Here is a 27187-nt window from a genome sequence, read left to right on the forward strand (position 1 = left end):
ACGTGCGGAATGATCGGGAATCGTGTGCTATGACCTGACTAAGAGATTCGCGCAGCGGTTTCCGAGAAAATCGCGCGAAAGCGCGATTTTTTTGCTCCATAGGAATGCATTGAAAATCGACGTGAAGAGTGCTCAAAAGCACTCCTCTTTGGGGCCATACAGAATCGCCATACTTTAACGTACAAGCGTGATTAAAAGTTTAAACGGGTCACGAGACTTGGGACTTTATTTGGCCAAATGGAAATTTTTTGATAGCTGGCACGGTTTTCACGAAATCGCAGTTTACGTTTTGTGAAATTTTCAGACCGTTTCAGATTTTATAATGGGTGTGTATTGCGTGGGTCGTTAAGGGCTAGAGCGCGTGACATCATCGCTAGAGTGCGGGAAAGCTTTGAAATCTTTTGAAAATTTTCCGTACAAATTGCTCTGTAGCCCACAACGTCCACTCCTCATACACAATTAATACATCAAAACGTAGGTATTTTTGTGCCGGTCGCAAACATGTAGCTATGGAATCAGTCGGACGTACACATTTGGCGACACATGCCTGAACGTGACAGCAACTGCAGGCTTCGCTCCCATAGGGCCCCATATTAAATTTCACAGAATTTTTTGGATCAGAGAAAAAAGTTAATACTTTTCGAAACTGCCGCCGAGGTCACATTTTTGAAACTACAGACCTAACTACAGACCTAACTCCTATTATAAACTGCCCCACTGCAGCAGTGGCCAATCACCATGGCAACTTTTGATTGCTGCTAGACAGCTGATTCTCATTAGCCAATCAGAGCAGGCTGACTAACACACACACACACACACACACGCACACTATTTACTGTATCACGCCATTTCAGTGAGCCAGCATGCTCTAAACCAGGCTTCAATGGATCAGGGCCATAATTAATGTGATCAATTACACCTGTGATTAAAAGCCCCCAACTCTCATTGTATGATAACAGGAAACTAGGTATTCACCTACTTTTCAAAATAAAATCCCTCAACTCTTACTGTATGTTAACAGGAAACTAAACACTCCTCACGGCCCCCCAATCACCATGGCAACCACTGACAGACACGCATGCAGCAAAAGGGCCTACAGTTATGACCTCACTATGGACCTCAGACAGTCTGAATCTGCCACCCCCCTCACCCATCCCCCCCAGCACCAGGCACACTGGTCAAAATTTCTTGCGAAATTTTCTAGTTATATATTATAAGCTGTTTAGAGGTAGTGTTAGGAAGTTAAACAGGTCATATTTCTCTCTCTAATATCCATTTTATATTGCTGTGAAAACATCTCAAGTTTCTCGCCAAAAACTACATTTTAAAAGATTACATTTGAACGCATCATGATAGCGTTATAATTTGTCATCGCCTAATATAATACTCCTACTTACTGAGTAACGCTTGAAAGCATCATAATGTAACTACATTGGACCTCCGTTAACGGGGCTCTTTAGCTCCGTGCTGTTGGCAGACGAGGCGGTCAGAAGTGTCCGATTAAGTTTGTTGTTTCAATTGTTTCATAGGTTGTTCCATAGGTTGTTTTCTATGAGGGCAGCACGTATTTTAAAGTCAATCATGTTCACTTAATCGTGGGAAGCCAAAACCGTGAATGTGATTAATAATCGATTAATTGTGCAGCCCTATTGGATGGTCAAAATCTCTGTCTCTAAAGATATGTATATGGGATTTTGCAGATTCACTTAAACACACACATACGCAACATGAGCTCTATGTACGTTCTTTAACATTATGTACAGTTCGAGGACCTTGGAACCACACATCTCCCGTGATGTTCACTGAGGTAAATCACAATATTGACCAAATTGCAGAGGAGTTCAATGTGTATGTTACTCTTGTTCTGTTGTTGTATTGCCTGATACTATCTGTCTGGTGCTGCACGTTTTTTGTGATGCCTGTCTGCATGTCCTGCTGTCTTTTTAACTTTTGACATTTCTTTTTAGCCCCTAACCCCTTCCCACAAGAGGCTTTTTGCCTTTTGCCAGGCTGCCATTGTAAATAATTTGTCATTAATTGACTTGCCTGGTTTAATAAAGGTTAAATAAATAATAATAAAAAAAACCTATAACCTACAGTGTGGCATCAATGATTGCCAGAGAGCTTTTTCAAAACTTACATGGTGACTCAGTGTTTGCTTTTACGGTGGCTAAAGAATGTCAAAAGAAGAGTTATTGGTTAATAATTAAAAATGATGTCAACTTTAACAGGATGGCACGCTGCCCCTGGCAAAGACCTACAATGGTCAAAACATGTTGGCTTTTTTAACGATTTAGCCCAGGGGTGTCAAACTCATTTTAGCTCAGGGGCCACATGGAGAAAAATCTATTCTCAAGTGGGCCGGACCGGTAAAATCATGGCATAATAACTTAAAAATAACGACAACTTCAGATTGTTTTCTTTGTTTTACTTTGGTCCAAAATAGTACAAGCACATTCTGAAAATGTACACATCACAAATAATCCTCTTGACAAAACACTTCAAGTTAGTTGAAAATTCTGAGGAAAAAATTGGTGCAATTTCAAGAACACAATGCCTCAGTGATTGGAACTTAAACTTCGTCTCAGTGTATCTACAAAGCCATTAAACTTTAAGTCACAGCCTATCTGGGATTGAACAAAATACGAAATAAATAATAAATAAATAAAACAACTCTTCTAGGTATCAAATACCTCATTTGTCATTTCCACATATTAATCCTGTGCTAACTCAACAAACCATACAAACTGAGGTAGAAACTATTCAAGAGGGTTGAGTTACTCCCTGCCTTGTAGGCTAAACTATTTATTGATAGAAAAATAAAAGCTGTGCAATGCATGAACAATTTCAACAAACCAAACTTATGAATTGAAGTGACTGACATTATTACAGTAAATCACACACTGTTCACTTTCTTTAAATTTCCACAGAAGACAATCATTTTCACAGAACTATATCAGGGTGCAGTGTCTCATGCAGCATTTTAAGTGGGATTACCCATTGTTTATTTCACTCCTGAAACCTGGCATCTTTTAGCTTTCACAAGTGCATCAATATCAGGCGTCACATCCTGAGTGGCAGCCAATTTCAGGATGTTATTCAAGTGCTTGTTCGTGAGCCTTGAGCGCAGATTTGTTTTATTGATGCTCATTACAGAGAAAACTTGCTCACAAAGATATGTGGTTCCAAACATGCACAACACTTTTGCAGCAAGGGCTGTCAAGTTGGGGTAACGTGGCAAGAGATACTGATAAAATGTGTCCAAGCCAGCTGCAGCAAATTTGCCCTTCAAATCTGAGTCACACTGCAAGTCTATTATTTCAAGTTGGATGTTGACGGGCAGATCAGAGGCATTCGCGGTGAATGGCGAGCAAAACACTTTGAAGTCTTTCTCCAGTTCACCAAAAATCTGAAAACGTTGCTCAAACTCCCGCAATAGTCCCGTTATTTTATCTTTGAACCGCTTCATGTCTGCGGCATGTTGGGTCGCGCACACATCTTTCAGACAAGGAAAGTGAGCTGCATCACCACCTGCGAGTTGCGTCTCCCACAATGACAGCTTCAACTTGAACGCACATATGCTGTCATAATACTGCGTGACAACTTTGTTGCGCCCTTGCAGCATTTTGTTCAAGTTATTCAAGTGCTCTGTAACATCCACCATAAATGCAAGGTCCTGCATCCATTCTGTGGACTGAAATTCTAACACTGGTTTGCCCTTTTTTTCCATGAACTGTTCAATTTCCTCTCGTAATTCAAAGAAACGCCTCAGCACAGCACCTCGGCTTAACCATCTTACCTCGGTGTGGTATGGCAGCCCATGGTTGTGGTCTTTCTCTCTGAGAAGGCTGTCAAACTGACGGTGATTCAGGCCTCTGGATCGGATGAAATTAACAGTTTGGACGACCACCTTCATGACGTTATCCATCTTTAATGACTTGCAACACAAAGCCTCCTGATGCAAAATACAGTGAAAAGTCCAAAAATCACGTTCTCCATTTGCAGTCTGCACTTTCTCTCTGAACTTTGTCACAACACCTGCTTTTTTCCCGATCATTGAGGGCGCACCATCTGTAGCCAGGCTGACAGCGCGGGACCAGTCCACTCCGACCCTGTCCAGGGCGCCGACGAGTGCGGTGAAAATATCAGCTGCTGTTGTGGTATCCGTCATTGGCACCAACTCCACGAACTCCTCGGTGATGGTCAAAGTGTCATCAACTCCGCGGATGAATATGGCCAGTTGCGCAACATCTGTAATGTCAGTGCTTTCGTCAATTGCAACTGAAAACGCAATAAATGACTTTACTTTGCGCTTCAATTGGCTGTCCAAATCCGCCGAAAGATCAGAAATCCTGTCTGCAACTGTGTTTCTTGTCAGGCTGATATTTGAAAAAACCTGGCGCTTTTCAGGGCACACAATCTCCGCAGCCTTCAGCATGCATGTTTTCACAAATTCCCCCTCACTAAATGGCTTTGAAGCCACTGCAATTTCATTAGCAATAAGGTAGCTAGCTTTCACTGCAGCGTCACTGATTTCTCGGCTATGAGTAAACACAGACTGCTGTTTCTTCAGACCCGCCAACAATTCATTCACCTTCTCTCTTCTCTGTTGTCCTTGAAAGTTGTTGTATTTGTCGGCATGAAGAGTCTCATAGTGGCGACGAACGTTATATTCTTTCAGCACTGAAACTTGCTGTAAACACAACAAACACACAGCTTTCCCATTCACTTCCGTGAAGAAATAGGAGGATGACCATTTTTCTTGGAACAGTCTGCACTCTGCGTCCACTTTTCTCTTTTTTGACAGAGACATTTTGGGGCAATGAGGGTGCCAAAGCACGTAATGTTCAAATCGGGCAGGCAGAATGACAAGCTAGCTCCGGACTAGCTGTAGCCTACTTCCTTAGCCCCGGTATAAACATTTTGCTTGTGTAAGGCAGTAGCCTAAATCAGCCACCAGGTGTCGCTGGTGCGCTGTAATTCCCATCCAGAATTGCACAATAGACATGGTTGTCCCTTACAGGACACCGTAGTTAAAAGTTACGTGGGGACGCCATCTTTTTTTCTGTTTACTTTTCTTTATTACTTCGTAAGGTCAGCGTGGCGGCCCGCATCGTAGTACAATATATTAATTAAAAACACCCTTCCTGTTCATCTTTTTCTACTAAATTTATAATTGAGATGTTGCCTTTCACTTATTATTATTATAGATATGTTTTATATGTAAATAGTGGCCGTAATGTTGGCATTTTACCGTGCAGAGCAGAGCAGCCGCTCTAATACAGGCGGGAGAATTAGCCTGTTGACTTATTGTTTGCTAGCTGTCTTGTTGTTGTTTCATTTAAATTATTTTTACATTAGATTTTACGTTAAGAGTGCCTTATATCATTTTATGTGTTGTAATTTACTTCCATGTTAGTGTTTAGTGTTTATTTTTGTAATAGAATACATTTTCTCATGGAGTTTATTTACTTTTCTTTATTACTTCGTAAGGTTGTGGACGAACAATGAGATGACAGCAGATGTTGTGGACAAATAAAGTCTTCCCGGTCTCAACCACAATCAAAAAGACTGTGCCGGTGTTTCCCTTAATCTGCACCACACCCCATAACACAACTATAAACACAACGCAGAGTCCCGGGGTGTGCAGAGAGGCTCCAGCACGTGGGTTACACTTGCTTAACAGAATTGGGATAAAATTGGTTATTTGTCCCCCATAAAAAATTTACAAAAATCTAAATTAAAAGCTGTATTTATTCTTAATCAACTGAATTAAATCATAAAATGCATTTTTTTTAACTCTTTTTGAAATTAAATTCATCAATATATTCATCAACAAAATTGCTTATATTGGTTCCTCTACACTTGATCCATTTTTCAAGACATTCCATGTGCTTTCAATACTTTGTGTATGTACTTCTGGGTTGTTTGGATCTACAAAGTTTTTAGAGTGATTTATTGTCCTGTGTATGTACCCCATTTTTTTTAATATTGAAGTAAGATTTCCAGCAATCAGAAATGATTATTGAACCAGGAGCAATATGTTTCTCAATTAAATCCAACAAAGTTTGTTCTTTTCTATCAGGTACATGGACTAAAAATCTCTTTTTTGTTTCCCTGCAAACCCCACCAAACATCCACTCCGTTTTTAGTATTTATCCTCTGTTATACTTTCTACGCGATATAACAGTTTCATCGATCTCGATCCTTGCTGCAGCGGCCCAGGGTTCGAATCCGACCTGTGGCCCTTTCTGCATTGTCATCCCCTCTATCCCCCCTTTCACCACTATCACTGTCAAATAAAGGAAAAAGACCAACAAAAAAAAAAATCTTAAAAAAAAAAAAAATCTTAAAAAAAAAAAAAAATTTTTTTTTTTCCTTTTTATGCTTTGCAAAATCATCTCGCGGGCCGGATTAAACCCGTTCGCGGGCCTGATCCGGCCCGCGGGCCGTACGTTTGACACCCCTGATTTAGCCACTATAATAAAGTATAAATTAACAAATTGTTTTAAGTATCGGTCAAACAGAAATCAAACCTCTTAGTTGGTTGTTGTCTTTAAATTGATTTACACATATTCTTCCTCTTTTTAAAATTCAATTTATTATTAAAAGTGCATATCAGGTTTGCCAGCCAGGACATCAAACATGTGATGCCAATAAATATAGGTAAGCACTCCATTCCATCAGACGCTTACCCAACCAAGTTCACTTTATGTATGAGACAATAAATACAGATATAAACAGCGGAGAATAAAAACACTGAAGAAAAACTGTGACCGAGACAGCAATGTCCACAGAAAAGTTTCCCGAATATGCTACTTAATCTATTAGTATAAAGGTCTCGCACAATAATTACACATTTAAAATCTTCTTCTTATGTTGAATATATTTGATATTCCTGTTACTTGACTAAAAGTTGTTTTCAATTTTATTATTTGGAAAGGTCAGAAGTCCAGAAGGTGATCCTGGTTAAAGGTAAACAACAGCTCAATGAGGCAATAGAGGCGTGTATGGATGCTGGCTGTATCCTCATGAATGATTGGATGAGGGGAGTCTATAAAAGTCTGGATTGCGTTGAAGACAATTTTAGTAAACATACGTCGAGGAAGAAGAACACATCTTTGCTGAAACTGATTTGGACAAGTCATGAGTGGATGTCCGTACTTTGAGAAGAGGCATTTGTAAGTTCAAATTGTTCCGTAAAGGACTTCTAATCCGACTTGTTTTTCAAATTTGACTAAACGCAGCCCTCTAACGATTCATTATTAATACTGATCTGATGGGAAAACATAACTAACAAAACACCTTCTCTCTTTGCACTGCAGGTTATTCAAAAACAAGCCTCCCAAAAAAGAGGAAGATGAGGATGCCTCTCAGGCAGGGGTTAACAAGGCCACTAAAGGAGGAATCATCTATGGAGACTACCTGCAGGTAAAGAAAAACACCACTTTTTGTGCCTGACGTTTTGTAAAGAAAGATATGTACTGGAACTTCAAATTTGTGCTTTTAAGTTAAGTGCTTCATTTCTTTTCAACTCTCAGCTCGACAAAATAGTCTCAGCCCAGGTGTTGCAGAGTGAAGTAGCGGGTAATAAGATCCATGATGAGCACCTCTTCATTGTCACCCATCAAGGTAAAACTAGCTTTATAGTGTTTAAGAGCCTTTTTTCTACAGAAATTAAATAGTTGTTTTTATTTTGTATTTAGACTTTTTTTGTTTGTTTTTTATGCAAATTTAACTGGTTTGCAATACACTTTATTTCACTTGTGTTAAAATACTAATAAAGGAACTTTTAACGAGAAAATGTCTCTCCTGAAAATATCATGGAAATTGATAACGATTTTTATATCAAAATGCATAAGGCATGATACAAGAGTGACTTCCTCAAATAGGCATGTTTTGTAGTTTAATTGGCCCTAACTGCTTACCGACCTGTTTTCCTTGTAATATTGTACTAAAATATGTATGATGCTTAAACTTTTTATCTTTTATTTCAGCCTATGAACTGTGGTTCAAACAGATTTTGTTTGAACTGGATTCAGTGCGACATGTCTTCATCAGTGGACACGTAAGTCACATTTTTCGTGTGAAAGAATCTTACAAGCGTTATGTGATTGTTTTTATACATATATTTTTTTAATTATTTTTAAGTACCATCAGTTCAATGATTCTGAAGTAGAGAAGAAAAATGTTGTACCACTAAATTCAGATGTAAGCTGTCAGTGTTGAAGATGGAACGCTGTGCAAAATATTAAATCACTAACATGAGTACAAAAATAGTACAAAATCCTCAGAGGAAAACACTATGATAGTCACATCTCAGAGTGCCTCGGTTAAAAATGAAGTAATATTCAATAGGATCATTTGTTTGATTCAGTTTATCTGGCTTTTGAGTTTAGTCAGGGAAAAATCTGAAATGTTGTGCATCACCAGGGTTGACGTTCTAAATTAAAATTAGAGCAACAATTTTACTTCATTTTTTCGCTGGAAGAGACACACATTAGGTTGATGAAATAATGATGGAAAACATCTAAACTCTAATTATTTCAGTAATTATAGATTAGGTTTTGTTTTGCAGTGTCAGGATTTGTGCTTACAAGGTTTTTCCATGATTGCTAATTATTTCCTTCAATATTTTACTATTCCTCCAGGTCAGAGACGAACGCAATATGCTCAAAGTCAACAATCGCATCCACAGGATCGTGATGATCTTTAGACTGCTGGTCGACCAGTTTTCGGTTTTGGAAACAATGACAGCCTTGGACTTTTTTGACTTTAGGTAAGGTTATAAATAACCTCTGGCCCGTTCTACTTCAGCTCTAAAACTTTTATAAAATGCACTCCTTCATGATAGTGCACTCTGTCTGTGCTGTGTGCATGTATGCTTACTTGTGTGTGTGTGTGTGTGTGTGTGTGTGTGTGTGTATTTAGGGAATACCTTAATCCAGCTTCTGGATTCCAAAGCCTTCAATTTCGGATCCTGGAGAACAAAATCGGGGTGCTGGACAACCTGAGGGTTCCATACAACAGACGTCATTACAGGGACACTTTCAAGGACCACGAGAGTGAGATGTTGCTCGCCACTGAACAGGAGCCAACACTCCTAAAACTAGTTGAGGTACGTCTTTCCAAACACCTATTCAGAAAGCTTCCTGGTACAAAGAGTTGCTCCAAGTGACATAATTCTAAAAATGTTCCCCTTACAGTTAAGACTAGATCCTTGTTAAGATAAAAGTTATCCACAAAGCATCTTAGTTAGCCCTTAAGAGAACTCCTAAAGTGAAAAACTGTTAGGAGTGTGGAGGACTTTTAAAAGGTTTAAGAGTTTCTTAAGCAGATGAGAAAATGGCAGAAAGACAAAGAGGTAGGAGAAATATTCTCCAAACACTGAAGTAGGGGATAATGTACAGCTAGCCGGTCGTTGTTGTGAAATAAACCCCGACATGGCAATGTGGCACCCCAACATAAAGCAGAAAGATCTTACATCGAAGGGGTTTATTTCACAACAATGACCCGCTAGCTGCACATTATCCTGCATATTACACGGCTTCTTACATAAGAAATCAATAATTTGACACAAAAACGGTCCGCCAGAGTCCGACATCAGAACTGCGTCCATAGCAACAGCCTCTTATACATAGCAACAGTCTGTTATACATAGCAACGTTCTGTTATACATAGCAACGGTCTGCTCTAAAGAAATAACAGACCGTAGAGCGTCGTGATTGACCAATCAGAATCGAGTATTCAACAAAGCCGCGTAATAATGAACTAGATTAAATACTAAAATTACCAGCATGTTAAACATAGTAAACAACTATCAGCATGTGAACAGGCTGCTGCACAAGTAGAGCTGTGTTTTCATACATTTTTTGGCTACTTTTAAAGTATGGCTTACAATTTATTCAACACTACAGAAAATATATAATGATAATTACACCATCTCTTAATAGAGACTAAATTTGACGCATTCATTTCTATTACCTCAGTGTCCTCTGTTATAAACTAGTTTTTATAAAAGAGTTTTACTCACTGATTTATTCTAAAGATTTGTATTCATTCTTTTCTTTTATCTATGGACCCATGTGTCTGAAATAAAGTTGAATTAAAATATCGCTCTCTTTCTTGGCTGCATTGGACTTTCTAATTTAAGTTTGTATGCCTGTGAAGCACTTTGTAAACTTGTTTTTGAAAAGTGCAATACAAATAAAGTTTATTATTATTTTCTCTTTTTGTTTTTTATCAACCAATTGCACCTTTTTAAAAAAAATTAGTCATAGCTAGCGATGGGGTCAACCACATCTCCTCACTAAGCTAAAAGTGTCTTGCTCAGAGTTGCACTGAGGAGTTTCCTAAATCACTTCTAAGCTAGGACTTCTTACTAGAAATGTTTATGCAAAGTTAGGAGTTCTCTTAGAGCATTCTCAGAATGTTTGTGAATACGGCCCCTGCACATGGTCATCAGTTATTAAACTTAATCAAGCATTAATTAAAGAAAGCATCATTTTATTTTACTGTATGTTACTGTATTTTTTTTATTCAACATTCTGTTTGCTGTATCTTGCTCTGGATAAGCCCAACTGCTACTCACCAGGGTATGAATGTGATAAAACCCTTGGCTGTTCTTCACAGGAGTGGCTGGAGAGAACTCCCGGCTTGGAGGCGGATGGATTCAATTTCTGGGAAAGGCTGGAAATCAATATATTTGATGGGCTGAATCAGGAGAAGGAAAAAATCGAGGTAAGAGATGATTCCAGCTTTCAGAGCCAAACTTTCTTTGCTCTCCCTGGAGTGCACAGATGACTGACAAAGACATGTTATTTTTTATTTACGGGTTACTTTTTTTTTTTTTTTTTTTTAAAGAAAATGGTAGATTCTGAGGAGAAGGAGGAAATGATGGCTGAGCTGGTGAAACAGAAAGAGCTGTTCACTTCTCTGTTTGATGAAAAGCGTCATGCCCATCTCCTCAGCAAAGGTGAGTTATTTCGACAAATTGAAAAGTCTGACTAATTAATCAAATGTCACAATTAGAGCTGTCAATCGCTAATTAATCACACATTTTTTATCTGGGGGAGATTTGTTAGGTATTTAAAAATTTTATCAACAAGGGAGTGGACAAATATGCTTGCTTTATACAAATGTATGTCTATATTTATTATTTTAAATCAATTAACAACACAAAACAATGACAAATATTGTCCAGAAACCCTCACAGGCACTGCATTTAGCATAAAAAAAATTGCTCAAATCATAATATGGCAAACTGAAGCCCAACAGGCAACAACAGCTGTCAGTGTGTCAGTGTGCTGACTTGACCATGACTTGCTCCAAACTGCATGTGATTATCATAAAGTGGGCATGTCTGTAAAGGGGAGACTCGTGGGTACCCATAGAACCCATTTTCATTCACATATCTTGAGGTCAGAGGTCAAGAGACCCCTTTGAAATGGCCATGCCAGTTTTTGCTCGCCAAAATTTAGCATAAGTTTGGGGCGTTATTTAGCCTCCTTGGTCCCACTGGTACCAATGGATTCCTTACGTTTTCTAGTTTCATGTGATGCCAGTATCTTCATTCTAGCTTTAAAACTGAGCCAGCTACAACAAGAGGTTAATTAAAAATCGCAAGTTGCGTTAATGTGTTAAAGAATTTGCGTTAACACGTTATAATTGCATTAACTTTGACAGCCCTAGTCACGATGTGTTTGTCAAACACATAATCTGTGTTTGTATTAAAATTGTATCAATGCTATGCATTACTTTGTGAATGAAGCTCTAGCTCACAAAACTACATAAAGACAATTCGTTTTACTTGAAAAGTAATATATTTTCAATTTTGCTGATCAGGTGAGAGGCGGATCTCTTACAAGGCTCTCCAAGGTGCCCTGATGATCTACTTCTACAGGTATGTAATTTTTACTGTGGTCCTTCACCTATTATGTAGTTAGACAAAGTCACAAGACTCATTAAGAGTTAACAGTGACAGATAATTAATGTGAAACACCACCCAGAAACATTTTCATATGCAGTGAAATACAGTAAATACTTAAATCTTCTTTTTACCTTTTAGGGAGGAGCCGAGGTTCCAGGTTCCTTTCCAGCTGCTCACATCCCTCATGGATATCGACACCCTCATGACAAAATGGCGATGTAAGTTACTGTAGCATCCCTGTCAGTCGCTGCATATGCTCAGCAGTGAACAAGAACTGAACAAATGTGCAGGAGAAAAAGCACATGTCTGCTAGAAACCAATGTTTTCATATTTTCGCCTAAGGGCAGAGCTGGCTAACAAGGGAGTTTACAGAGCTAAAGTTGGGTCGGGGCCTCAGAGGCAGAAGAATCTTATAACATCCTCTATGCTGCTGATCAATCCAACAACACATTCCCATGAAATGCAGTTTTTTACTTTCCTATGTCTAAACAATTTACAGCTGATGAAACATGCAGGGCCAAAACATTGCTCATAACACAGAGGATTTTTCTGTCTTTTTGTTTTAGACAATCACGTATGCATGGTGCATCGTATGATTGGCAGCAAAGCCGGCACAGGGGGCTCATCTGGCTACCACTACCTGAGATCTACTGTCAGGTATTGTAAACTTTAACCTGCTGATTAAACACTTTACACTGCAAGTATCTTAAAACACTTCAGAGTTAATTTAGATAAGGACAGGACACTGCTACTCTCTGCTTATCTAAATTAACCTGTCATATGGTCACTTCTTCCTGACATGCACAAACTGCACTTAAAGTTCAAAGGAAGTTCTTTATTCCCTATGTGTTCAATTTTTGGCAGCAGTTTAATTTAGCTTTTGTCCTTCAGAAAGTACAATTTGTAACAATTATATCGTGTGAGTACACAAGTTAAATATTTAATAAATAATTTTCTTTCCCTTCAGTGACCGCTACAAAGTGTTTGTGGATCTGTTCAATCTGGCAACGTTCCTGGTGCCTCGCCACTGGGTCCCTAAGCTAAATCAAAACGTTCACAAGTTGCTCTACATGGCCGAATGTTGCGACAGCTCCTACTGCAGCAGCGAGGACTCGGACTAAGGGGGCCAGCACTCCAAATTAAGGTTGTCCCGTTTTCCCAGGGACAAAACAAATAGAACCTGGACACAAAGATACAGTGTTGGGATCATTCTGGGACAGAGAAATGTATCATTAAAAATGAAATTATTACGTTAAATGCTTCATGGAATATATATCATATCATATGATTTAGATGTTCACATATGAAAAATGTGAGGTGGCACCGCCCGGGCACAAGCTCCACGCTATGTCACACACACATGCTTACACACACAAAATGAATCATAGGCTTTACAGTTGAGACCCAGTGCTGCCACCAGCACCGCTGTGAACCCCGGAGCGAGACATAATAATAGAAATTTAAATTATGTGATTCAAATTCAGTTTTTTTAATGCAATTAAGTCAATGAAGTGATGCGAGTTAACTTGCATTGTTTATAATAAAACTATATTTATTATGTAGAATGAAGCTGTTTTAGTGACAGGTGCGTAGGGTGAATAATTAGCCATCAAAACATGCAAAGAGAAGACACACAATGTTTCCGAGATAATTTTTTATCTCACAGGTTCATACGCCAGAAAGTTGTGACGCAAAGTCTGACCCTGAATAATTCAAATGGCCAATTTTTACTCTTTTTACTCTAATCTTGACCAGTGACAAAGTATAGCAGATGGCTCCTTGATAAAAATGTACTTAGATGTTTTCTCAATACAATTATGTTAATTAGCTGTGACTGACCTGAAAGCAAACAGATCAGTGAGAGCAGTGATCAAACCAGTGGCTCTGATGGCTTTTAACAAACGCATTATCTTTCATGTCAGCATGGGGGAAGGTGTAAGAGAGGGAGCCGTTTCAGACTAGTGACAATAGTGTACATACAGTCATAATAATCCTCTCTGTGTAACAATCAATGTCAACATCTAAAATAGAACAATGTGCACAGCATACATGTAAAACATGAAGCCTAGAATTTGTACATAATGTTAATAATGTGTATTGTATAGTAAGCTATATGGAGTTAATTTTGTTGTGTATTTATGCAGTAATTGATCTCTCTGTATAGATAAATGTATGAGCTATATCACCCAAAATATGTATCTACCTTATGTATGTAATAAGACACTTTTTATTTTGTACAGTGCATTTATTCTTATTTTTATTATTGTAGTTGTGTGTGTTGATTGCTCAGGTATGATCCAACATTTATCAGCATATTAAGTGTTATATTTTGTTTTTTTGTAATGTAACATGGTGACATTTCAATAAAAACATTATTTAAAGTGACACTTTGAGGCAAACAGATGACTGATTTGATTTTGGCAACACACACAGTTACTCACACAAACAATGACAGAGATGCACACACAATCTCGTCAAAGGAAAACTGCTGCTACAGAATCAGCAATACCTGAGGAAAAAGAAGAAGGATGTGGTATTAATCCCTGAGGGGACGGCAACATACAGACACCAAACTAAAAGGAGATATAAACAGAATATTGACAAGAGGCAAAGATCATACTTACCACAAATGTTTCCACCGATTTTTATATAAACATAACCCTCATTCCCCCATGTGGTTCCCCAAGAGTTCTGCACAATCCAGTATGGAACATCCCCTAAGACAGACAACATGCATTTCAGGATTGAATTATTTACAGGGTAAAGAAACACTAGGTGTGTGTGTGTGTGTGTGTGTGTGTGCATGTGTGTGTACTGCAGCTGTAACCACTTTAGACTATTATATAATCACCCATATCCTTGTGTAATACCCACAAAACACAAGTGTGTGTGAAATAATTCATATTGAGAAATACAAAACACCAATGTGTGTGTGAACAATGTCAAGAAATAAAGGTGAGGTAGCTGTGATTATATTCTGCTGTTAAAATAAGAGATATCTTGTATCTTCAAATTCAACCTTTCACAAAACATCTTTTCACACTGATTTTGTGTTTTAAACTTGGGACATAAAGCTTTATGAGGTAACTGAATAATCAGAACTTTGATACCTAGAAATCTAGTGCACGCACGACTCATGTTTACCAACCCAGCTAATCATTGATCACTGTGTACCGAATAGGACCAACAGGATAAAGGAGGCAGAAGTAAAAAATAATGTCAAAATCTACACACTGTAAATCTAGCAAAAAACGTTTTCACAAACAGTACTTGAGTTTCATATATTCTTTTTTTTCTTAAACATACAGAAATATTTCACCAGTGATGATATAATGGCATATTTCCAGTGCAGTTCTACTTCTTTAAAGGATATTCTAGAAATTAGTGCTGATATCTTCTAACAAGACTGTGTAAGGCACGTCACTACAATACAGACAAACTTACAAAATAAACCCTAATTTTCACTGGAGACGTGCAACAGATATTTCACTTGATATAAGAATATTGTAATTTTGGGGCTCGATAATAAACTAAACCACTTGTTAAAATATGTGTTTCGCACTCCATTTGTTTTAGCAATTAATTAGGGAGGATGAGACTTCTCTGTTGCAGCAGCAATTTGTGACTAAAGGGACTGTATGTAAGTTTTTACACATATAAACGTTTTTGTAATTGTTTTTTTCTTGCCAATGTGTGAACAGGCTATGACCTAACCTTAAAAATGAGACCTTCTGTGACTTTCTCGGCTTCCTCTATCAGCCTGTAGACTGCTTTTAATGTGAAGAATCTGGGCCGGTTTTTCAGGGAAAATCCAATCGATAAAACGTCATGCGCTCTCGTGAGTGCCTTTATGTTGAGCCCTGCTACAGGGCTAACAGTGTGCAACCATAGCTAATGTTTGGTTAGAAATGGAGTCCGCAAACTCTAACAAACGACCAGCCCCCACCGCAACCGCAAAACAGGAATGTGACCGACGTCGAGGGAAAACTAGTGTTGTGGGAGTGGCGCGGTGTGTGGGGAGTGAGTGGTGAAGCAAGAGAGAGCGAGCGGCAGCAAGTGTGTGAGAAAACGAGCGAGCAGCGGAGCAGAAGAGAGTTAGTTTAGCTTTGAGAATATCAAGGGAATGCTCAGTGGAAGTTGCAGTTTGAGCAGAAATAAATGCTGCATCTCCTCATGACCAACCGAGGTTACTCGTGTCTCATTTCCCGGCGGTCGGGCGGAGTGACGGGGGTTAGCTCAGGAGCGAGTAACGTTATTGACTCTGGCCCAGGAGACCAAAACTACGGTGTCTACCCTGTGCCCTCTGACCACGGCCGAAGCAGGAAAAGTTAACACCAGGATCAACATCGGCTGGGCCTTCGATAACATTACTGCCAAGCATGTGAAATATATATTGATATTGTGATTTTAGCTGGCTAATGTTGCTAATGCCTGTCAATCATGTTCAGTCTCGTGTGTGTCGGTAGTGCGAGCACGAGCAACAGTATGCTGACTGTCGTTGACTTAACGGCCACAGGTATCACTGTTAACAAGCAATTTCCGATCCTTACATAGAGTCCCTTTTTTAAGACTGGCATATTTTTACCTAAAAATCTTGCCTTTGAATTACTTTCACAGGCCCTACGTGTTGCAAAACTTTCTTGACCTAAAAAGGTAAACGTCAGCTCAAGTGAAATGTAAAATCCTAGCTGTCTTTCTTGAATTCTAACTCATTGTCATGCCAGTGTAGTGACAGTGTGTACCCATAGTGTTGTATCCAACAATCAGGACAGCATGGTTAGACCGTTGGCTGGAGCAGTGGTGCTGAATGATTCCACCCATGTAATCCTGCCAGCTGACAGCATCCACGATAGCAGCCAAGGGACCACGATCCACCAGCTGACCCATCATTGCCACCTCTTGACCACTGAAGAAGAACAACGGAAACATTTACACTTGAGGCAGGAAGACTGGCCCTGTGATTACACTGATTTCTGTGGTATTGCCATGTGAACTATACTGTTAAGTCAGTTTATGTGAAATGTTATCTAAATGGAGGTTATCGCTTAAGTTCAACGTGTCACTGGGCCTATTTTGCACCATTTTCTCTAGATCAGCATCTCCCCCCTCTCCGCTCTTCTCATTTATAAAACTGGTATTTTCCTCATTCTCTCTGTTGCACATATGCAGACACCCTCTGCCACCCCATCTTGTCCTTCCAGCAGATGATACCCACTAGGGATTAGCTGTGATGCCCTCCTCTGCCAAGTTCATGACATAAGGAGTCCAGGTTGGCTGTGCCAAAACTATACTGAATAAAGCCATTTTACACTCTATACATGGTGAGAGGAGGTGAGGTCTTATCTTGTCTAAACTTTATGATCCTGTTTTTTTTCTTTTGCTATGCAGCAGTAAAGATCTGGCTTATCTGTATGAGCCCCTTAACCGGAAGGTCAAGAGGCCCCCGTGACCCCTGAGTCTCTCCAATCTGCACGAGTGCCCAATTCCAGCAGCTTGATGGACTCACTGATCCAGCACTCTGACCTTTCTGAGCACTGGGGCAGGTCAAAAGGCAGATTTTCATACTGGGGGATCAGTGGATTGTTGAGATAAAGAGGTCTTTTAGTAGCATGACATTGACATTTGCTAGGTTTGAAAACAATTGCACGTTCACTTTGTTTTACTTTTAGATTCTGTTTAAGAATAATTTAAAAAATATCATTATATTTCAAAATACAAGTTGTATGTAAGGAAAGAAACTATATAAAAATAGGAGACATTTTTTTTATATATATATTACGTTGGCAAATGTAACAATCTTTCAAACTCTGTTAACTATTGATTAAAACTTCATCAACAGTGACAGAGACCCTGACCCTTGCTATCATAGAAATACAACAAAAATGACAGGCATCACAGATGCATGAGTGTGTGTCACGATCCTGTTCAATATTAAATAAAAGAGATATGATTCACTTTAACTTAAGGTAACTCTCGAGGCCAGAGTAAAGAACCGCTGTGTTACTGATGTCAAGTCCGTGTTGACACAGTAAACACTGTCGTCTGTCATTGCGCAGGAACTGACCCTCGCCTCACCTCTCTGTCCTTGGAGCTTCATGAAGATCACGTTAAAATTCCATGTGATTTCACCCAAACACTGCGCTGCTAGTTAATTTTTAGCTTTTTTTTTGCTTGTAAACAACTTGCAAAATATCGTCTCTTACCTGAAGTCATGTGCAGTAAAGTTCATCACTGCAACACCGCCATGTGACTGAGAGAAAACATGGCAGATTCCCGTCTTGGCTTTGTAGGGATACTCTGACTGAGGCACCAGTTTCACTCTGGTCTAAAAAAGAAAAATAGTTTATCTCAGTGAGTGCGTTACCTGAATACAAAACATCTATTTATCTTGTTTATGAAAGATCCTGGCTCAGGCAGTTTCCTAATTTATGTCTAACTAGAGACAGCAATCTTTGCTTACTGCCTCTACATATCTCTCTCTACTTAAAATACATGAAGATGTTTAGCTAAAGTTAAATGCACATATCTTTACAACAGGTTTCCTCTTTTATAAGAAGTCGCTTTATGAAGTACTGGGAGTTTATTCTACCTTTGTACTCAATGTAAACCATTTAGGAAGCATCTGTTTAAGACCTGAAAATTAAGGATGCATCTATACCGACTCAAATAGCTGGATCGGATATCGGTGACGATCTATTATATTCAATTCTATCTTTATACATTATATACTGTAATTGTAATTCCTGTTTAGGTTTTTGACCATTTTGTTGCTGCATTAAAAAGGTTTACACCTGAATTGTAATTCCTGTTAATTTTGAAGATTTTTTTACCAAGTTGCTGGTGTACGATTTATTATTTTAATAATAAATAACAATTCCGTAAACTTTTATCCATGTATTATATATATGTAAGTTAGAAAAGCAGTGTTCAAGTCAAGCCTGATGTTGCCTTCCACATAAAAGACTGATCCCAGTCACTTCCACACAGTGAAGCATACAGCTTATTAATTATACAATGGTATCGGATCAGTACTCGGTCCCAGGTATCGCTATCACTGAAAAAGTTGGATCGGTTCATCCCTACTGAAAATATGTCAAAGGCCTGAAATCATGTAAATATTTCAACCTACTTGCTTCAACCAATTCAGGGCCTTAAGTGGGTAGCCTCCGTTGCATCCTTCATTTTGGTAGGAGCAGTCCAAGACCTGCTGCACACTGAGCTGCTCCAGCTGTGAGCCTTCTTTTGCGTGGACGGACTGTATGGCACCAACCACACTAAATGCCCAACAACTCCCACACTGTAAAGGGAAATTGACAGTAATTAGGAAAAAACAAAACTACGTAGAAAGGTTGAGGAAGCAAACTCCAGAATACAATCGCATCTTATCAGAATGAGAAATTGTCATTTTGCTCATCCCCGTCAACAGAGAGGTTGGTGTCTTGCTAAACGACACTACTTCAGCGGGACAAGGACTCGGTTTATGTCGAATGATGATTTCTGCCATCTGTGCTGTCCAAATCAATGCTGCAATTCAGCTTTAATAAGACTAACACAAAACCTAGATACAAGTTCAAATGAGGTTTGGTGGACAAATCTCACTGATCTTAAAATAATTGTTCCAAAATACCAGAATTTTTAAAAGACATGAATCTACAGTGAGTGTGGATGCTGTACACAATGATGAGGTGAGATGATCTGGCCAGTCTGAGTTTGTTTTCTGCTGCCATCTACTGACAGAAACACCTCAGGTATGCTGCTGTATTTTGAGGGGAATCTTAATGTCTGCTTCGGTTAATGTATTAAGCTTTAAAGGCTGAAGATCAATACAGCAAAAATGGCTCTTATACTACATATCTCATGTAGATTGCACTGCTTTCCTGGAACCAGTCATTTCTTTTTTAGAGAAAACACAGTATTTCATTATGTAAGAGAGTGCGCATCTTTTCCTGTATAACATTTGCACAGGCAATCTCATTCTCCAAACAGCATGAGACTTTGCTCAGGTCACTTGCTCAGCATAAATTCCCATAAATGTGATGAAAACCTGGGCTCTCCATGTAAAAATCCAATATTTTGTTGCTCAATGTGGTTCCTTGGCTTGAAAATCAATACTAAAACCAAAATCAGTCATTATTGCTTGCACTGGAGCTAAGTACGCGCTGAGTATACAAAATATTAGGACCATCTGCTCTCTCCTTTAAAGTGATGAAATGCACTTGAGTCATAAAAGTGGAATCAAGATGAGGGAAAACTGAATCAAGAAGAATTTATGAGATGTGAGTGGCTTGATATTTTGGGTCTCTGCGCATGGTGCTGCATTTTATATTCTGTCTATCCAACTATCTATCTGTTGTGGAAACTCAGCCCTGGCAGGTCCACAGACAGAACCAGAGAAAAAGCACTGCGGCAGAGCAGAGAGGTAAGGTGAGTGTGGTCATGTACAGACTCTCCCTGGAGTGATAAGCCTTACCTGTATTCAAGAGAACAAACTATATGTTATGATGTATGCTGTTTGCTGTATGGGGCTATGTCTTTCCCTCAGGAGAACTGTCTCACAGTAAAAATATCATCCCCGACGGCAAGTTAGCTGACTAAAAGAGATGAGGGACAAAAAGAGCAGAGAGAGTGAACCTTCAGCGAGGACAAGCAAACGCTCCATCTCACTAAAAGTCACACTTAATGGTCTCGTTTGTCCTTTGACCATTATTAAAGCGCCCGTCCACTCAAAAAGGTAGTTTGCTTACTGTTACTCCACTTGGATGTTTGACCTTCACTGTGCAGATGAATGCAAGTGTTGACTTTGATGCTAGAATGCTGTTTTCAAAATGAATCTGGTGAAGGGGGGAAAGTTTCTTTGTGTTCACCTTAAATCTGTTCAATCGGGATTTTGTGACATCACAACAGGTTTGCACGACAGTCGTACTGTGTGATGTGGAGTCTAAAAGCCTCCAGTGCAGATAGATGTTGGACTTTTCAATGAGGGATGTAATTTTAATAGGGCTGTCGAAGTTAACGCGATAATAACGTGTTAATGCAAATTAATTTGAACGCCACTAATTTCATTAACGTGTTAACGCAACTTGCAATATTTAGGTTGCAGCGGGCTCAGTTTTAAAGCTAGAGTGAAGATACTGGCATCATATGAAACTAGAAAAACCTAATGAATCCATTGGTACCAACCATGTCATACGAGCATATATATACCTATGAGGGTTTCTGGACAATATTTGTCATTGTTTTGTGTTGTTAATTGATTTCCAATAATAAATATGTACATACATTTACATAAAGCAAGCATATTTGCCCACTCCCATGTTGATAAGAGTATTAAATACTCCCTTTAAGGCACAATTTGAGCGGATAAAAAATGTGCAATAAATTTGTGATTAATCACGATTAACTATGGACAATCATGTGATTAATTGCGATTAAGTATTTTAATCGAGTGACAGCTCCTAATAATTTCTGAGGCCTATTGCTTCATTTGTTAATGATAAAAAGATTTGATTAAAAAAATGTTTGAATGTAACCCAACTGTGTCTCTCTGCCTACAGTACATCCCTACGTATACAGTATATCTATCATGCATCTGTGTAAACCTTACTGGTCCTTGGTCCTGGACCGGTCCCACCACTGCTTGGTCCCTCCAGTCAAATTTGACTTGGAGCCCCTCTGTCTTCAGCCCAGAGAAGAGAGGTGCTCTGTCAGCGCTCGCTCGCAGGTAGAGATCTGCGGACAGATACAGTTCAAAGTCATTCCTGGATACAAATATATACATGTAAACAAACAGTGACTGTGCAGATTCAGTCATCCAGGGGGTAAGACGCTCAGTACATTTAAAACAATCCAATGGACAGATAAAAAAATAAGTGAATTCATCTCACCCGATAGGTGACAAAAACTTCAGCCTACCTCTGAATTCCTTCTGCGAGAGGTCAGAGAAGCGGTTGATGCCATACTTAGCAGACTGTGGTGCTGTGGAGAATGCGCTCAGGTATGCATGCCTCTCTGTAGCATTCTGCAAAAACACAAATGACAGATTGCGTGTGGTAAAGTTAACTGAAGGGGCAGGGAAATGTAGGAAACTCAAGTCAAAGTTAAATTTCTTGCATAAAATTATACTGAGAAGAAGATTAAGAAACCATGAAAAAATGTACAAGAGGTCTAGAGCGGATTTTTCTTTCTTTTCATGAAAACACAACATGATTGAGTCTGAAATTCCCACAGGCTATCTACTACATATTAGTATTTGACCACTAAACAGTGGTGGAAAGGAAGTTAGTACATTTACTCAAGTACTGTATTTGTATTTTACTTCAGTATTTCCATTTTATCCTAATAAACACTTCAACTACACCAGAAGGAAATATGCACATTTTACTCCACTACTACATGTATCTGACATCTATAGATACTAGTTACTTCAAATTTCACAAAAGTACCGCTACAAGTACATTTTGCTTGTAGTAGGCTAATTATTCTGTACACTGAGTGCAATTCTGAATTGCAGGACTTTAAAGGGGACATATTATAGAAAAAGTGAGATTTTCATGTTTTTTTATTATAAAGCAGGCTTAAGTCCTATATAAATACTGTGAAAGTATCGAAACACTCAATCCACAGGGAAATAGACACATCCCGTATAGTGATGTCACGAATATACAATATTTAGACCCTTTAAGCAGTTTTAAACATAGACATTCTAAATGTGTCCCAGTTTATTTACTGGTTGCAGTGTATGTGAATGTCATCAACTGACAGGAAGTACACATGGACCCAAGCTGTTGCCTAGCAATGCAATCCTGTTGCTCCAAAATGACCTAAAAATCAAGGAGTTGGTATCATTAAATATTTTTAAATCTAAAATGAAGGCTTTAGAAACAGACTCTATGGCATGCCAATGTTTTTAGCCCCCTTGTTGTACAGCTGACTCCCAAAAAAGTTCCTTTTTGTCCCCCCATTTGTCTTTAGATAGTTCTCTTTTAAAGCAAATTTTAGTGCTTTTAGAGTTTGTGAATTTTATTTTATCTCTATTTATGTCTGTGTCTGCAACTTTGTGTTCTTGCCGCTGACCGTCTTGGCCAGGTCTCCCTTGGAAAATAGGTTCTTAATCTAAATGGGACTAACCTGGTTAAATAAAGGTTAAATACAAAATAATAATAAATAAAATTCCGTCGCATTCCGTCGAAATGCGCTAAAACGGAGTGTTTAAGACAGAGAGTAAACAGAGGCATATTCAGACTGACAGTATGAGGAAAATAAAGTTTTTTTTTTAACATTACAGCATGTAAACATGTTCTAGTAGAAACACAAAATACAAATATGAACCTGAAAATGAGCATTATATGGGACCTTTAACTTGTAACATTGAGGTATTACTACTTATACAAAGTCTCAGTGCTTCATTTATTGCACATTAATCTACAATTAATGCATAATTTGTAAACATTTTTTACCAAATAAAATACATTTCTTTCATTGACCTGAGTGGGCGTGGTCTAGTGATGTTTGTTTTTAGATGTGTGTAAAAACTGATGAGTGATAACAGAGTTACTCTTCATCTCTACATGTTTGTCTACCTCTGGTTCTTCTCTCCTACCTGGAAATAAAGACGACGGCGGTTAAACTCCTCGCTGTTGACTTCATAGTTGCGGTGAAACTTCTCTCTGAACGAGTCGAAATCAGCGGCAGAGACATTTAACTTCATCAGAGTCTCATCCGAGCTCACATGTTGACAACAACACAGAGGAAACAAAACGAGAGAGGAAACAGCCGCTGTAATAATCAGATAACCGGAGCTGCCCCTCATTTAGAAAGAAGAAATGTGTGTTAAAAACACGCAGTGATCAAAAAGGGAAGTAAATACAGAAAGTGTTTTTGGCGGAAAAGGTGAGGTATGATCTGTAGCGCATGCGCAGCCGTCAAGAGGCGCTTCCTTTGAAACAGAAAGTAAAATGTGTTTTGTATCTGTGGTTCAAAGCAGGTGAAAGTATCATTCACAAGAAGGAGGCACTGGTTCTATGGAAGCCATGAGAGGCAAATTATTATTATAATTTTTTTAGGGGGTGATCCATTTTCTAAGTCTGGTCTAAATGGTTTCTCTCCTGTGTTTATGACTTAAAAATAGGTAAACAAAAAAAAAATGTTTGTCATGATAATCTTTCTAAGTTCCGAAATTATTTTATTTTTCATTTGTGAAATTGGTGGGGGAAAAAAAATTTGCCATGAGAATTTTTTTTTTTTTTTGCTAGGATAAATGTACTTTTTTTTTTTCATCTGTAAAAACAGATGGGAAAAAAAACTTTTGCCAGGCTCATTCTTTTAAAGGTCCCATATCGTGCTCATTTTTAGATTCATACTTGTATTTTGTGTTATTCTGTTATTTTGTGTATTATGCTGTAATGTTAAAAAAAAAAATATTTATCTCATACTGTCTGTCTGAATATACCTCTATTTACCCTCTGTCTGAAACGCTCCGTTTTAGTGCATTTCAACGGAATTGCAACAGAATTGCAATGGAATTGCATTGCTAGGCAACAGTTTGGGTCCATGTTTACTTCCCGTCAGCTGATGTTATTTACATACCCTGCAACAGGAAATAAACTGGGACACATTTAGAATGTTTACATTTGAAACTGTGTAATGGTCTAAATATTGTATATTTGTGACATCACAAATGGAAACAAATTATTTTAATCTGCGCTAATCTGCAGTTATTGTTAGCTATAATGACGTTATCCCACTAGCCTCTGTTAATGTAATGTTTTTTTTTTTATCTTGTGGACATATTTTGTGTTTCATGGATGAGACCAAAGACAATTTTCCTGCCCCAACTGGACAATAAATTGTATTCTATTCTATGTAAGTTGTAATGGTTACATTGTCTCTATGCAAAGAAATCTGTTTTGTGGATGTCAGAAGGAAGAATAGCTGCTGCATTGCTGCAGCTATTGGGGATCCTAATAAACGTATCAATAAAGATGAAAAAAACAAACATATGAGTGGGACATTTGGACACTTGCTAAGGGAATAGGATCATTTTGTACATGTAATGATGAGCTATATACAAAAGAACAAGCACTTTGTATACATTTTGATATTGGCAATTTAAATTAATATGGTTATTATTCATATTTATGATATAGAATTGGATGCTGTTTATTGAATATTGCAATTATAGTGTGATGCTTATTCTTAATCAGTACTTCAGTTGACAGGGGAAACATTGGTACTTAGACCAATCTAAATTACCCTTGAGACCAGTCAGCTGGTTTTTGTTTGTTTAATATTCCAGAGGGAGGTCCAACATTTGACTTGTGGGCCATCCTAGAGGTGTAAGCCACGTCAGTGAAGGCCATGTAAGGCTAATACGCTTTGTTTATTTATTTAACGAATAAAAGACTTAAGTAACAGCAACTATGACTCTGAATGGTGCCATCTTGTTTCACAGAGGGCAGAATGAGACCTACACAACCGATCAGCTGTGCGTATGTAATAGGTGCTATAAAGTATCTCCCAAGTGCAGTGCCTTAAAAAGACCCGATTTTAGCTCACTCTTTCAATCCATTATAATTATGCTTCTCACTTTTTTTAACTTTCTGTTTCCCATGATATACAATATTAGATTGTTGCTGATTGGAGGAGAGTCATTTCATTTTAATGAATCATTCTTTCTCTTAATACAATCTACAGGAAAAATATAGTGTGCACAACTCGTGACAAGTTTACAGCTTTTCTGTATTGCGTCAGAATTGTACCTATATTTTTGGAGGACATAATCAGACATTTACACAACCTGATTCATTTTAGTATATGCAATCTCTTGCATAAAAGGTATGACATAATTAAACTAAAGTAAGCCGAAGACTTAAAAGACCCCTATCATCCGTATTCAAGTACATTTTGTTACAAAGACATTTCTTTCTTATACTTTATAACACTATACGCAGAGCTGATCAGGTTTGAATTTCTCTCCAGCAGTGTGTAGGTCTCATGTTGCCCTCTGTGCATGAATGACTGCATCATTCAGAGACATAGTTGCTATTACTTAAATGAATAAGTCACTAAAAGTCACTTAAAATAACCATTTGAATATCAACTACTCACTGTGTATAACCTTGATTTCCTGAAGAATACTTTTTGTTTTTCTCACATGCCTCCACGGTGAAAGACAGAGTAAATCCTTACTGAATTGAAGTAAATAAAGGCCAGGTTTAACAACAGAAAAACTACATTAAAACATCCATTTACAAACTCTCTCACAACTCGTGCAGTATAATCCAAGTCTAATTTATCCAGTTGTATGCTCAATACTTCCCAAACACCTGCATTTTCACCCAAATCTTACTAATTAAAACATTTCTGCCACTACAGTCTCATGCTTGCGCAGGCACACTGTGAGTCCGTGCATGAGACGGTAATGCTTTGATGTAGTTTTGCTGTTTGTTAAACCTGGCCTCCATTTACTTCAATTCATCAAAGATTCACTCCGTTTTCAGATATTCCATTCACCGTGGAGGCATGTGAGAAAAACAAAGCTTTTCTTCAAGAATTCAAGGTAACATGCAGTGAGTAACTGATAAACAAATAGTCACTTTGTAGGTGAAGTATTCCTTTAACTATTTTATTCATTAAATAAATAATCAAAGCTTGTTAACCTCATGTGGCCTCCTCGGACATTCCCCGACGTGGTTTACACCTCTAAGATGAATTTTTGGATTTCCCTCTGGAATAGTGTACAAAATGAGCTGACTGGTCTCAAAGGTAATTTAGAATTGTCTAAGTACCAATGTTTCACCTGTCAACTCAAGTACTGATTAAGAATAAGCATCACACTGTAATTGCAATATTCAATAGACCGCATCCAATTCTATATCATAAATATAAATAAAAAATATATTAGTTTAAATTGCCAAAATCAAAATGTATCCAAAGTGCTTATTCTGTTGTGTATATCTATCATTACATGTACAAAATGATCCTATTCACTTAGCAAGTGTCCACATGTCCCACTCATAGGGTGTGTTGTGTCATTGATGATTGACAGGGCTTTCCTGTGAACAGAAGTGATGTAGAGGTCATCGATTTGCTTTTGTTGGCGGCCTACTATCTTCCCTGATGTCTCCAGCAGGCTGACATCACTTTTTCTAAAACGTCAAGACTGAGAAGGGGTCTCTCTGACTAACTTCCGTACATATACAATCAACATTGTTTGTAAAACTCAGTTTGTCATCTATGTGTGTTCCCAAATACTTAAAG

At 38.3% G+C, this 27187-nt stretch overlaps 3 protein-coding genes across 3 annotated transcripts; 1 reads left to right on the plus strand and 2 right to left on the minus strand.

Annotated features, from left to right (window-relative positions):
* Positions 1-3004: 3004 nt before the first annotated feature.
* LOC141775927 (general transcription factor II-I repeat domain-containing protein 2A-like) lies at positions 3005-4878 on the minus strand. Its single transcript, XM_074649666.1, has one exon. The coding sequence runs from the start codon at positions 4811-4813 to the stop codon at positions 3005-3007; it is 1809 nt and encodes a 602-aa protein (XP_074505767.1). The 5' UTR covers positions 4814-4878.
* A 2147-nt stretch (positions 4879-7025) lies between these two features.
* tdo2a (tryptophan 2,3-dioxygenase a) lies at positions 7026-14314 on the plus strand. The gene is made up of 12 exons (XM_074649201.1): positions 7026-7181; positions 7326-7431; positions 7542-7632; positions 7998-8068; positions 8652-8779; positions 8932-9118; positions 10633-10740; positions 10864-10975; positions 11845-11902; positions 12068-12147; positions 12496-12586; positions 12897-14314. Exons 1-12 carry the CDS (start codon positions 7147-7149, stop codon positions 13048-13050), a joined length of 1221 nt encoding a protein of 406 aa, XP_074505302.1. The 5' UTR covers positions 7026-7146; the 3' UTR covers positions 13051-14314.
* ctso (cathepsin O) lies at positions 13799-23845 on the minus strand. Its single transcript, XM_074649202.1, has 8 exons — positions 23529-23845; positions 21842-21947; positions 21534-21658; positions 19059-19226; positions 18133-18254; positions 16672-16835; positions 14554-14646; positions 13799-14438 (listed from the first exon to the last, which is right to left on the minus strand). Exons 1-8 carry the CDS (start codon positions 23736-23738, stop codon positions 14404-14406), a joined length of 1023 nt encoding a protein of 340 aa, XP_074505303.1. The 5' UTR covers positions 23739-23845; the 3' UTR covers positions 13799-14403.
* Between the last annotated feature and the right edge of the window lie 3342 nt (positions 23846-27187).

Source organism: Sebastes fasciatus, chromosome 10, assembly GCF_043250625.1.
Source record: "Sebastes fasciatus isolate fSebFas1 chromosome 10, fSebFas1.pri, whole genome shotgun sequence".
NCBI lineage: Eukaryota > Metazoa > Chordata > Actinopteri > Perciformes > Sebastidae > Sebastes > Sebastes fasciatus.